The sequence below is a fragment of the Oncorhynchus nerka genome, linkage group LG2 (assembly GCF_034236695.1).
Source record: "Oncorhynchus nerka isolate Pitt River linkage group LG2, Oner_Uvic_2.0, whole genome shotgun sequence".
Taxonomy (NCBI): Eukaryota; Metazoa; Chordata; class Actinopteri; order Salmoniformes; family Salmonidae; genus Oncorhynchus; species Oncorhynchus nerka.
The window spans coordinates 11440887-11453340 of record NC_088397.1 but is presented as its reverse complement, the minus strand read 5'-3'; the positions used below and the strand labels follow the sequence as shown (position 1 = coordinate 11453340).

General features: G+C 46.8%; 1 protein-coding gene across 2 annotated transcripts in view; it reads left to right on the top strand.

Moving 5' to 3' along the window:
* The window catches only part of LOC115117444 (Krueppel-like factor 7), a 61110-nt gene that overhangs the window by 28141 nt on the left and 20515 nt on the right, over nucleotides 1–12454 (top strand). For both annotated transcript variants that reach the window (XM_065023228.1, XM_065023226.1), the window contains exon 2: nucleotides 10218–10857. In XM_065023228.1, coding sequence (XP_064879300.1) covers nucleotides 10218–10857 — 640 coding nt within the window. The remainder of the gene's footprint in view (nucleotides 1–10217; nucleotides 10858–12454) is intronic.

Genomic DNA, 12454 nt, shown 5'->3' with positions numbered 1-12454 from the left:
AGTGGATGATGTTTGTGGGATTTGGAGGATGATGGAGGCAACAGGGGAAAGAGCCTCAGATCCACAAATTCCCTTCCACCAGGTAGCTGATGAGATACTGTATGTTGGCACGACTGCCATATTGCTTATGGCATATCTCCATCCCAAAGCCCTTGCTTGGAAGTGTACTTCGCCAGACTGCCAATAACATTTCCCTCATCCAGGCCAAGGTGGTGAAATATGGTAGTGATGACACCATAGGCCTTGTTGATCTCTGCACTAGACAGGATGATCTTACCAGCATACTTGGGGTCCAACATGTACGCTGTGGCGTGTATGGGCTTCAGGCAGAAGTCTTTACGCTTTTTGATGTATTTCAGAACTGCAGTTTCCTCTGCTTGGAGCAACAGTGAAGTGGGCAGGGCAGTACGGATTTCTTCTCTTACATCTGCAAGCAGAGTCTGAACATCAGACAGGATGGCATTGTCTCCCTCAATCCATGCAATGGCTACTGCTATAGTTTTCAGGAGTTTCAGGCTACTTACCGCTCTCTCCCAAAATACATCATCCACGAGGATCCTCTTGATGGGGCTGTCCATATCGGCAGACTGTGATATGGCCATTTCTTGGAGAGACTCCTTCCCCTCCAGGAGACTGCACCCCAATGGGTGTTGCTGGGCAGCTTCAATGTGGTGCTCTTATTCTTCTCACTTTGCTTGGTGAGGTAGATTGCTGCTATAACTTGATGAAACTTCAAATACCTAACCATTTCCTTGGCTCTCTTGTAGAGTGTATCCATTGTTTTCAGTGCCATGATGTCCTTGAGGAGCAGATTCGATGCATGAGCAGCATAGCCAATGGGTGTGATGTGAGGGTAGGACTTCTCCACTTTAGACCAAGCAGTCTTCATGTTCGCAGCATTGTCTGTCACCAATGCAATACCTTTTGTGGTCCAAGGTCATTGATGACTGCCCATCTCAGCCCATCTGCAATGAAGAGACCGATGTGTCTGTTGTCCCTTGTGTCTGTGCTCTTGTAGAATACTGGTTGAGGGGTGGAGATGTAGTTAATTATTCCTTGCCCATGAACATTCAACCACTTCTCAGAGATGATTGCAATATAAACTGCTTTCTCTATGATTTGCTTGACCTTCACTTGAACTCTGCATCCAGCAAATTAGTAGATAAAGCATGTCTGGTTGGAGGGGTGTATGCTGGGCCAAGAACATTCAGAAATCTCTTCCAATACACATTTCCTGTGAGCATCAGAGGTGAACCAGTTGCATACACAGCTCGAGCAAGACATTCATTAGCATTTCTCTGACTACGTTCCTCCATTGAGTAAAGAAACGTATGATTCCAGGAGGACATGAGCTGTTGTTATCGATAATGTGTCTGATTCCAGGAGGACATGAGCTGTTGCTATCGATAAGGTGTCTGATTCCAGGAGGACATGAGCTGTTGCTATCGATAAGGTGTCTGATCCATCATTTTCACCTCGAATAGAAGTAGAGGGACATCTGTCAGAGGTTGCTTGTTGTGAGCGCTGAGGGAACTTTATGCACTTGGCCAGATGATTCTGCATCTTTGTTGCATTCTTCACCTATGATTTGGCACAGTATTTGCAAATGTACACAGCTTTTCCTTCTACATTAGCTGCAGTGAAATGTCTCCACACATCAGATAGTGCCGTGGCATTTTCCTGTAAGGAAAACATGAGTTTAAAAAACCATACAATTCCATGTACAGATAAATAGTTAAACAGTTAGATTAAACAACTCCTTTGTAAGATAAAGGTTTTAAATAAAGCATGTATGGAAACAGGTGAATTAACACTCCTCAGTTAGCAGGCTCAAACAAGCTAAAACCCACATGGTAGCAAAAACTAACTAGCAGAAATTGTTAACAAGTTAGAAATGATTTAAACACACTTTGCTGTAGGCTACTATATACTAGTTAACTAAAAATGATGTATGTCATATAAAATATATTCACCCCACCCAGTATTGTAATCACAATGTACCAGAAAGCATGTAGTCCTTGGCTCTGACAAGGTAGTAGTGTGGGCTCAATAGCATCTCATTAGTGTGAAAGATCTTGAGAATCAGCTGTAGATATGATGGAATAATTCACTGTGCATGAAGAGGGTTGCAATTCCATTGAATTGTAGCATATTTTGGTTAAACTATCCCCAAGACCTAGAATGTTCCGACCCTTTGCAACCCTAATCCCTTTGCAACCCTAACAGCCATAGGGCGGCACATAATTGGCCCAGCGTCGTCTGGGTTTGGCCGGTGTAGGCCGTCATTGTAAATATACATTTGTTCTTAACTGACTTTCCTAGTTAAATAAAGGTTCAATAAAATAAAAAAATGAATGTGAAATATTTGTTTAGGCTTGGCTCAGTAGTTTAAAAATGGTAATAAACAGAGGCTATAGTCTAAGTGTTCTCTCACTCAGATCAGTACGGAAAATGGAGTACTGTCTTCTTTCCTGTGAACAGTCAAGTCAGTCAAACCTGTGCTACTGCTAGTAAACTATATTTACAAAAGTATGTGGACACCACCTCAAATTAGTGGATTCAGCTATTTCAGCCACACCTGTTGTTGACAGGTGTATAAAATCGAGCACATCGCCATGCAATCTCCATAGACAAACATTGTCAGTAGAATGGCCTTAATGAAGAAATCAGTGAATTTCAACGTGGAACCTTCATTGGATGCCACCTCTCCATGAAGTCAGTTTGTCAAATTCCGGCCCTGCTATAGCTGCCCCAGGCAACTGTAAATGCTGTTATTCTAGAAATGTTTAAGAGCAACGTCTAGGAGTAGAAACATCTAGGAGAAACGTCTAGGAGCAACAACGGCTCTGCCGCGAAGTGGTTGGCCACATATGCTCACAGAACAGGACTGCCGAGTGCTGAAGCGTGTAGTGCATAAGAATCGTCTGTCCTCAGTTGCAACACTCACTACCGAGTTCCAAACTGCCTCTGGAAGCAACGTCAGCACAATAACTGTTCGTCGGGAGCTTCATGAAATGGGTTTCCATGGCCGAGCAGTCCCACACAAGCCTAAGATTACCATGCACAATGCCAAGCGTCGGCTGCCATTGGAGTGATGAATCACGCTTCACCATCTGGCAATCCGACAGATGAATCTGGGTTTGGCTACCTGTCCCAATGTATAGTGCCAACTGCAAAGTTTGGTGGAAGAGGAATAATGGTCTGGGTCTGTTTTTCATGGTTCGGGATAGGCCCCTTAGTTCCAGTGAAGGGAAATCTTAACGCTACAGCATACAATGACATTGTAGGCGATTCTGTGCTTCCAACTTTGTGGCAACAGTTTGGGGAAGGCCTTTTCCTGTTTCAGCAGGACAATGCCCCCATGTAAAAAGCGAGGTCCATACAGAAAGAGTTTGTCGAGATCCGTGTGGAGCCCTGACCTCAACCCCATCAAACACCTTTGGGATGAATTTGAACGCTGACTGCTAGCCGGGCCTAATCGCCCAACATCAGTGCCCGACCTCACTAATGCTCTTGTGGTTGAATGGAAGCAAGTCCCAGCAGCAATGTTCCAACACCTAGTGGAAAGCCCTCCCAGAAGAATGGATTATGTTATAGCAGAAAAGGGGGGATCAAGTCCATATTAATGCCAATGATTTTGGAATGAGATGTTCGACGAGCAGGTGTCCACATGCTTTTGGTCATGCAGTGTATCTCTCTGTTCTCTACAGCTTCTTAGATCTTCACCTGGCTGAGGTGGCATTCAGTGCAGGTGCAGGCAGGAGGAGAGGGGCTGAGGAGCATGGGGAAGGGGATAGGATGTGGGGAGGCAGGAGGGACATTTCTAAGTATTGCTCAGCGAAGTCATAAATCACCCTCTGGGAGGGTCACACACACACACCCACACACAGGGATGGAGCCAGGCGACCAAACGATTCTGCTTGAGTCAGGCTGCTGGAGAATAGTCATTTGGCTGGTGTCACATCAGAGTGAGGCAGCACATCAAAGCTTCTCATTGGTAGACAGAACAGTCACCTGACTTGACAGATGACCCATGTCGTTGCAGATTTCATGGAGCTAATAGTGATGCCACTATACACTCAGTTTATTAGGTACACCACCCTGTTCACGAAAATGGTTCTCTCCCACGGACTCTCTAGGGTTCACCGAAAATGGTTCTCTCCCACGGACTCTCTAGGGTTCACCGAAAATGGTTCTCTCCCACGGACTCTCTAGGGTTCACCGAAAATGGTTCTCTCCCACGGACTCTTTAGGGTTCACCGAAAATGGTTCTCTCCCACGGACTCTCTAGGGTTCACCGAAAATGGTTCTCTCCCACGGATTCTTTAGGGTTCACCGAAAATGGTGCCACAAACAAAAAACATCCAGTCAGCGGCAGTTCTGTGGGTGAAAACAGCTCGTTGATGAGAGGTTGAAGGAGAATGGCAAGAATCGTGCAAGCTAACAGGCTGGCAACTAACAGGCTGGCCACTAACAGGCAAATAATTGAAGCAACAGGATTAAATCTTCACAACGTTAATGACCCATATCCACCTTATCTCACTTAAGTGTCTTGTGTTCTGGCCTCAAGTCAGGGGTCTATGAAATCTGTGTGTTTTTATAGGCTAACCTGTGTTTTTACCAGCCTCTCCAGCAGTTAGCCAGGCAGCCAACTGTGGGTGGTAGCTTAGCTAGCACTTTGATACTAATGACATGCTGTGTGCTGGGCTGAGGGGAGGGATGCTAAAGGGGGCGGGAGGAGGGATAGCCTGTGTTGGCAGGCTTGCTATCTGCAGGGAGGGCACTAGTGGTGCCCATGTGGGTGGGAATTAATATTGGGGGAAGGCTGTGTTGAGATAGATGAGGTAACAGTTGTACTGCAGTGGTAGAGGCTAAGACAGAGGCAGGATACGCTACTATATGTATCAGTTAGATAGGATATATATAGGGGAACAACGTTGTTATCTGTATCGTTCACCCCAGCCTGACGATTGGCTCTGTGGTGTTTTGTTCTCGCTGCCTATTTCACTCTGCTATTCTGAGCTGCTCTCACTTCAGCGTGTGACACATGACTCACTCAGTCTGGGTAAACCACTGACTAGCTTGGTGTGAGAAAGGAAACAAAAACTAGTATTGGAGAGAGCCTCTGTCAAGCATAAGAATACTAGATAAGTACTAGCATAAGAATACTAGCCATTGAGGGGTTTGTTCAACACATGTTGCCATGGGGCAGAGAGAAACAGGTCAGTTCTCCAGCCATAAATAATATCCCTGGTGGCTTGGTGACTAACTCACTAACACACAGCTCAGCTCCGCCCAAAGGCTTTGTTATCATGGCAGCAAAATGTCATATCACGGAACGTTTGTTTGCCCAACATGCTGACTCAGACAGGGTCATGGCTGAATCCAACTGTTGGCTGTGGGCATGTCTTCACTGTTAGCACTAAATGGGCCGCCAGGTTGGAGTGGAAAGATCCGTCTTTGGACAACTTTGCTTGTGCAGCAGGTCATTGGATAACTTCTCCTCAGTTCCGCTCCAACTTGGCGGTCCAAAGAGGGTTTCTCTTTTCTTTTAAGTCATGCATAGAAAAGGAGTCTGCTTTAAACCTGAAAGACTTAAAGACATCTTTGTGTGGAGACGATCCATGTTGACTTTTTAGATCCGTGTCAGTCAATTATTCTGTCAGTCCAAGTGGCCTGTTAAGTCCTCTTTATCTTTTGTTTTACCTTTATTTAACTAGGCAAGTCAGTTAAGACCAAATTCTTATTTTCAATGATGGCCTAGGAACAGTGAGTTAACTGCCTTGTTCAGGGGCAGAACGACAGATTTCTACCTTGTCAGCTCAGGGATTCGATCTTGCAACCTTTCGGTTACTAGTCCAAAGCTCTAACCACTAGGCTACCTGCCGCCCCATCTTGCCCTTTGGGAGAAATCAGCCTCCGAGGGATGCCAGAGCGCTGCTTTTAAACCTGACAAAGAGAGGAAAACCACACACATTGCAGAGAAAGATACACAGACAAGTGAAGAAAATTCTGAATAACTCCTCTTGAACAACATTCCTTTAGTGAGAGAGAGAGTCTGCTGTCTCTCCCAGCCCTCCATCTTCTCTCCATCTTCTACCTTCCAATAAACTCCTCAGACACCCTGTCTGCATCCCAATTCTCTAACCCTTGACTAGTGTGCACTGTTCACTTCCCTTCCTGGGTTTAAAAGGAAAGTTGTAAGAAATATGGTGGAAAGTCCTTCTAGCCCAGGCTTATCTCACACCAATCATAATGCTTTTAAACCTCTCCACTGGCAAACAGTCTCCTCCTCAACACCAATCATAATGCTTTTAAACCTCTCCACTGGCAAACAGTCTCCTCCTCAACACCAATCATAATGCTTTTAAACCTCTCCACTGGCAAACAGTCTCCTCCTCAACACCAATCATAATGCTTTTAAACCTCTCCACTGGCAAACAGTCTCCTCCTCAACACCAATCATAATGCTTTTAAACCTCTCCACTGGCAAACAGTCTCCTCCTCAACACCAATCATAATGCTTTTAAACCTCTCCACTGGCAAACAGTCTCCTCCTCAACACCAATCATAATGCTTTTAAACCTCTCCACTGGCAAACAGTCTCCTCCTCAACACCAATCATAATGCTTTTAAACCTCTCCACTGGCAAACCGTCTCCTCCTCAACACCAATCATAATGCTTTTAAACCTCTCCACTGGCAAACAGTCTCCTCCTCAACACCAATCATAATGCTTTTAAACCTCTCCACTGGCAAACAGTCTCCTCCTCAACACCAATCATAATGCTTTTAAACCTCTCCACTGGCAAACAGTCTCCTCCTCAACACCAATCATAATGCTTTTAACCCTCTCCACTGGAAAACAGTCTCCTCCTCAACACTGATCACCTGACATCACTGACCTACACTCACATTCAATACATCGAATGTGTTTCATAAAGCCCTTTTTACATCAGCATACCAGGTAGAGAGAAATCAGTCTCAGAGGGGAGACCAGTCCTCTTCTGGCTGTACTGGTTAGAGACCTACACTTACTGATACGGAACCGCTACAGTGTAGTCTCATCCCACCTTGCCCTGAGGTGGGTATTCAGAGTGCAGTCTCATCCCACCTTGCCCTGAGGTGGGTATTCAGAGTGCAGTCTCATCTTTCCTTTCCCTGAGGTGGGTATTCAGAGTGCAGTCTCATCTCTCCTTTCCCTGAGGTGGGTATTCAGAGTACAGTCTCATCTCTCCTTTCCCTGAGGTGGGGATTCAGAGTACAGTCTCATCTCTCCTTTCCCTGAGGTGGGGATTCAGAGTACAGTCTCATCTCTCCTTTCCCTGAGGTGGGGATTCAGAGTACAGTCTCATCTCTCCTTTCCCTGAGGTGGGGATTCAGAGTACAGTCTCATCTCTCCTTTCCCTGAGGTGGGGATTCAGAGTACAGTCTCATCTCTCCTTTCCCTGAGGTGGGTATTCAGAGTACAGTCTCATCTCTCCTTTCCCTGAGGTGGGTATTCAGAGTACAGTCTCATCTCTCCTTTCCCTGAGGTGGGTATTCAGAGTGCAGTCTCATCTCTCCTTTCCCTGAGGTGAGGATTCAGAGTGCAGTCTCATCTCTCCTTTCCCTGAGGTGAGGATTCAGAGTGCAAGGCTCCTGGACGTATGTTAGTTAGCCTGCTGTGAGGATACCGTTACGGTGAATGTCACAGGCCCAGGATTGGTTTTACTTCCCACTGTGAGAGCCAAGGCAAGCCCTCGTTCCCTCTCTCGCTCTCGGCCTCCCCTTTTTTCACACCCTCGCTCCCTCTCTCGCTCTCGGTCTCCCCTTTTTTCACACCCTCGCTCCCTCTCTCGCTCTCGGTCTCCCCTTTTTTCACACCTTCGCACCCCTGGTTATTCTCGGTTTTCCTCAGCCCCTCCTTCATCCATCTGTTTCTCTTCCATACCTCATTTCTGTCCCTCATGTCTCTCTCTCCATCTCTTTTCCCCTCCTCCCTCTTCAGCCGTCTCTCTTCCTCGTCCATTTTTACTTCCCCCTCTTTCTTTCTTTACTCATAACCCCATGAGTAGGGAGGGAGGGAGGGAGGGAGGGCAATAGCTTGAAATGAATCATGAAAGCTGAACATGTCTACATCATGAACTATACACTGCATGAGCATATTGAGCTCACTAGTGTTAGCAGACTCAGACGGTGACCAATGGCTGTATGGATGATTGTTCTCCCTTTTCAATTCAGTGAAGATTGAAGCAAACCATTTTCTTATCACTTCTTAATGTCGCCAACACTTAAATTGCCTCTCTCGTAAATTCAGTTCATTCCAATTACATTTTACAATGACCGCAGCAATCAAGGGAGCAGTAAAACCACGGAAAAGGTTATTGTTTTTAAAGCATCTTAAAATAAGTCCCCATTATAACAGGTAAGAAAGACATTTCCGCAGCATTTCTCTATTGACACACTCTTGGGGGTGCTTACAATTTTACGTTAATATGCAAATTAGTTTAACAGCCCCCCCCCCCCCCCCCAAAAAAGTATCACCTAGCAACAGATACAAATAATAAAGAACTGTAGTATTTTTAGAGTGCAGAACACAGAAACAAGAGTTCTATGAACTTCATCTGTCAGATGGATGCCGTCTGTACAGCCTCCACCTCCATAATGGAGCTGTCTGTCATTCTCCTCTGGCTCAGTTGAAATGGTTGGTATAAGGCCCGGCGGCAGGGCTGTTTTCTCCCATTGCCACTGTCAGAGTACTTTAGCCTCTACATGCCAAACACAACTCACAGCTATCAGAGAGAACGAGAGCGGAGGAGGGAGGGGGAGGGGCGGCCCTGCCGTCAGACAAAACGCCTTTATGGTTTTGTGTGGAGAGCACTGCTGTGCTGAACAGCGTCTGAACAGCGTCCCTACATCTCCAACCCAACACGTCCCCTCTTGAACAGAGCCAGGCTTTGTCTGATGGAGTTGGTCTACTAGGTAAATGCAGGTGGTTCATGATGGAATATTCTGTTATTTTTAGCATACGGCCAAACCAGAAGGAAATCCCCAGACTGATGACTTAATAAATATGTCCTCTCCTGGCCTCATCTGAGGGTTGTAAAACTGCACGCGTGGCTTATCTGTGCTCAATAAAGAGAGACCTGTGCTTGTGTGTGTGTGTGAGAGAGAGCGAGAGAGAGAGAGAGCGAGAGAGAGAGAGAGGTTAGTCGGTTCAGGGCTCCTCTCCCCACTCCAGCCATTGTAATCAATCTGTGTGTAATGAGCCATCTCTGCAGAGCTGCCAGGCCTGGTAATGTGGGGCTGGTTCCACCATCTACTATCCTCCCTGGGGTTCTAAAAATACAGCAGCAGTCTTTCTCCATATATATAAAAAGGTTTGATGGGTCCACACTCAAAAAGATGTCGCATAAAATGTGTTTTTTTAAAGGATTTTCACTGCATCAGGGGACAGCGTACACAGACATTTCGGCTCGGCAGCCTTCAGTGTGTAGGTACAAATCATTTTCATTCACAACAACATTTGGAGGGAACACAGGTGAACAACCAATGAGCAGCAGGTGCTTCTAATCAGGGTGGTCACTCATCTGCCAATCAGGGATGTGACTTCTCTGATCTACCTGTATACAGTCACAAAGACATACAGAATGATGAGGGTATGGGAGTGGGCTCCACAGGAGGCTGCTGAGGGGAGGACAGCATCAAACAGAATGGCATCCATGTGTTTGATGTATTTGATACCATTCCTCTGATTCCACTCCAGTCATTACCACCAGCCCGTCCTCCCCAATTATGGTGCTACCAACCTCCTGTGGTGGGCACGAAGGGAAATTAAGGGCATCAGGGTTGAGCTTATTCATCAATCAATTGCCTTAGTTGCCCGCTCACTTGGATACATTATATCAGTTGATGAGAGAGCTCCACATATCACCCAGCTCTGACTGGTGTAGTAATTATGGGAGTTGTCAGGTTGTTTTAATTGAATGATGTGATCTAGTGAACAAATCCGAACAGGAAATATCCACTCAGCTTTAGAGGGATGTTCACCATCAGCAGCACAGTATTCCATTATTCCACTGAAATCTGCACTGTAGTGATTCTATGTAGCATGTGCTTCAGCCAAGGTTATGAGTACACCAGTCTGGGAATAGCAGTACCGCTATACGAGTACCTGTATATCAATGTTAAGACATAGGGTTTATGTGTGAGTCTGACCCCTGTCTCTCCCTTCAGACATGCCTGGAGTTGGAGCGTTATCTACAGACGGAGCCCAAGAGGCTGTCGGACCTCTTTGACGAGGAGCTTGACTGCCTGCTCACCCCGGCCTACCTGAAGGAGGACAGTGAAGAAGAACTACTAGACCCCCTCCTCCCCAGCCTCCCGGACCCCCCCAGCCCTCCTCTACCGCCCCTGCTCTGCCCCTCTCGGAAGCACCTCTCTGGGGCCTTGAAGTCTGCCAAACTTCGAGACGGGATGGGGTTAGGGTCTGGAGGGGGAGGGGTACACCCAGCCCAGTTGAGAGCCGTCACCTCCCTGACGCCACCCTCGTCCCCGGAGCTGGGACGCCACCTGGTCAAGCCCGACCCCCACCAGACTCTGACGGCATCCGCAGACGGCACGCTCACTCTCAAACTGGTGGCGAGGAAGGTGGGGCTGAGCACCGCCATGCTGGCAGCGACAGACGCGCCACCGCTGCCCACAAGGCGTGACACCACAGGCGGGCACAGCGACGGCGAGCAGGGGGGCACGTGTGTGATGGACGTGGGGGGTATCTCTGAGAACAAGAAGAGGGTCCACCGCTGCCAGTTTAACGGCTGCAGGAAGGTCTACACCAAGAGCTCCCATCTCAAGGCCCACCAGAGGACACACACAGGTGACACTCATCAGCACTACTCTGCAGTCTACAGCACAGTCGAAATTGCATTGGTTTTTATTTCAGATACTTTGAGCATCAGATTGAGCCTGCCTTGAATACCAAATGGACGGCACTTTTGGGACTATTCTGTTCCATCCCACTGCACTAGGCAAGCTTAATTAAGTTTGTGATAGGAAATAAATATTAGGAAAATACTGCTCACTTTTGCTCAGGGAAATACTGCTCACTTTTTCTCAGGGAAATATCAAATCAAATGTATTTATATAGCCCTTCGTACATCAGCTGATATCTCAAAGTGCTGTACAGAAACCCAGCCTAAAACCCCAAACAGCAAGCAATGCAGGTGTTGAAGCACGTTGGCTAGGAAAAACTCCCTTGAAAGGCCAAAACCTAGGAAGAAACCTGGAGAGGAACCAGGCTATGAGGGGTGGCCAGTCCTCTTCTGGCTGTGCCGGGTGGAGATTATAACAGAACATGGACAAGATGTTCAAATGTTCATAAATGACCAGCATGGTCAAATAATAGGTCTGGGACAGGTAGCACGTCCGGTGAACAGGTCAGGGTTCCATAGCCGCAGGCAGAACAGTTGAAACTGGAGCAGCAGCACGGCCAGGTGGACTGGGGACAGCAAGGAGTCATCATGTCAGGTCCTCCGAGAGAGAGAAAGAAAGAGAGAAAGAGAGAATTAGAGAGAGCATACTTAAATTCACACAGGACACCGGATAAGACAGGAGAAGTACTCCAGATATAACAAACTGACCCCAGCCCCTCGACACAAACTACTGCAGCATAAACACTGGAGGCTGAGACAGGAGGGGTCTGCTCACTTTTTCTCAGGGAAATACTGCTCACTTTTTCTCAGGGAAATACTGCTCACTTTTTCTCAGGGAAATACTGCTCACTTTTTCTCAGGGAAATACTGCTCACTTTTTCTCAGGGAAATACTGCTCACTTTTTCTCAGGGAAATATTGCTCACTTTTTCTCAGGGAAATACTGCTCACTTCATCCCAGGGAAATACTGCTCACTTCTGCCCAGGGAAATACTGCTCACTTCTGCCCAGGGAAAGTCACTTAATCTGAAAACATAAGTATGATTTATCAAAGGGGTAGATCATCTGAGTCGTTAACAGGCAGGGCGAGCTCTCAGACAGACTAGACCACCAGACCATCAGAACTACTACACATCATACCTTACCTTCTTAGACGTCCATCCATGGTTCATGTTTCTTACTTTTAGCACAGCTTCTCTTTAATCATACCTGGTACTCATCATGGCCTTTTCTGTTAATGGAGCCTCATTTATCAGTTAAAGACCAGATCTTCTTTATCATCCCCTACCTCCTACTCAGCCTCTTCATCCTCTTCCTCGTCTAACCCTAATCCTACTCAGCCTCTTCATCCTCTTCCTCGTCTAACCCTAATCCTACTCAGCCTCTTCATCCTCTTCCTCGTCTAACCCTGACCCTAACCCTGACCCTAACCCTAACCCTACTCAGCCTCTTCATCCTCTTCCTCGTCTAACCCTAATCCTACTCAGCCTCTTCATCCTCTTCCTCGTCTAACCCTAATCCTACCCAGCCTCTTCATCCTCGT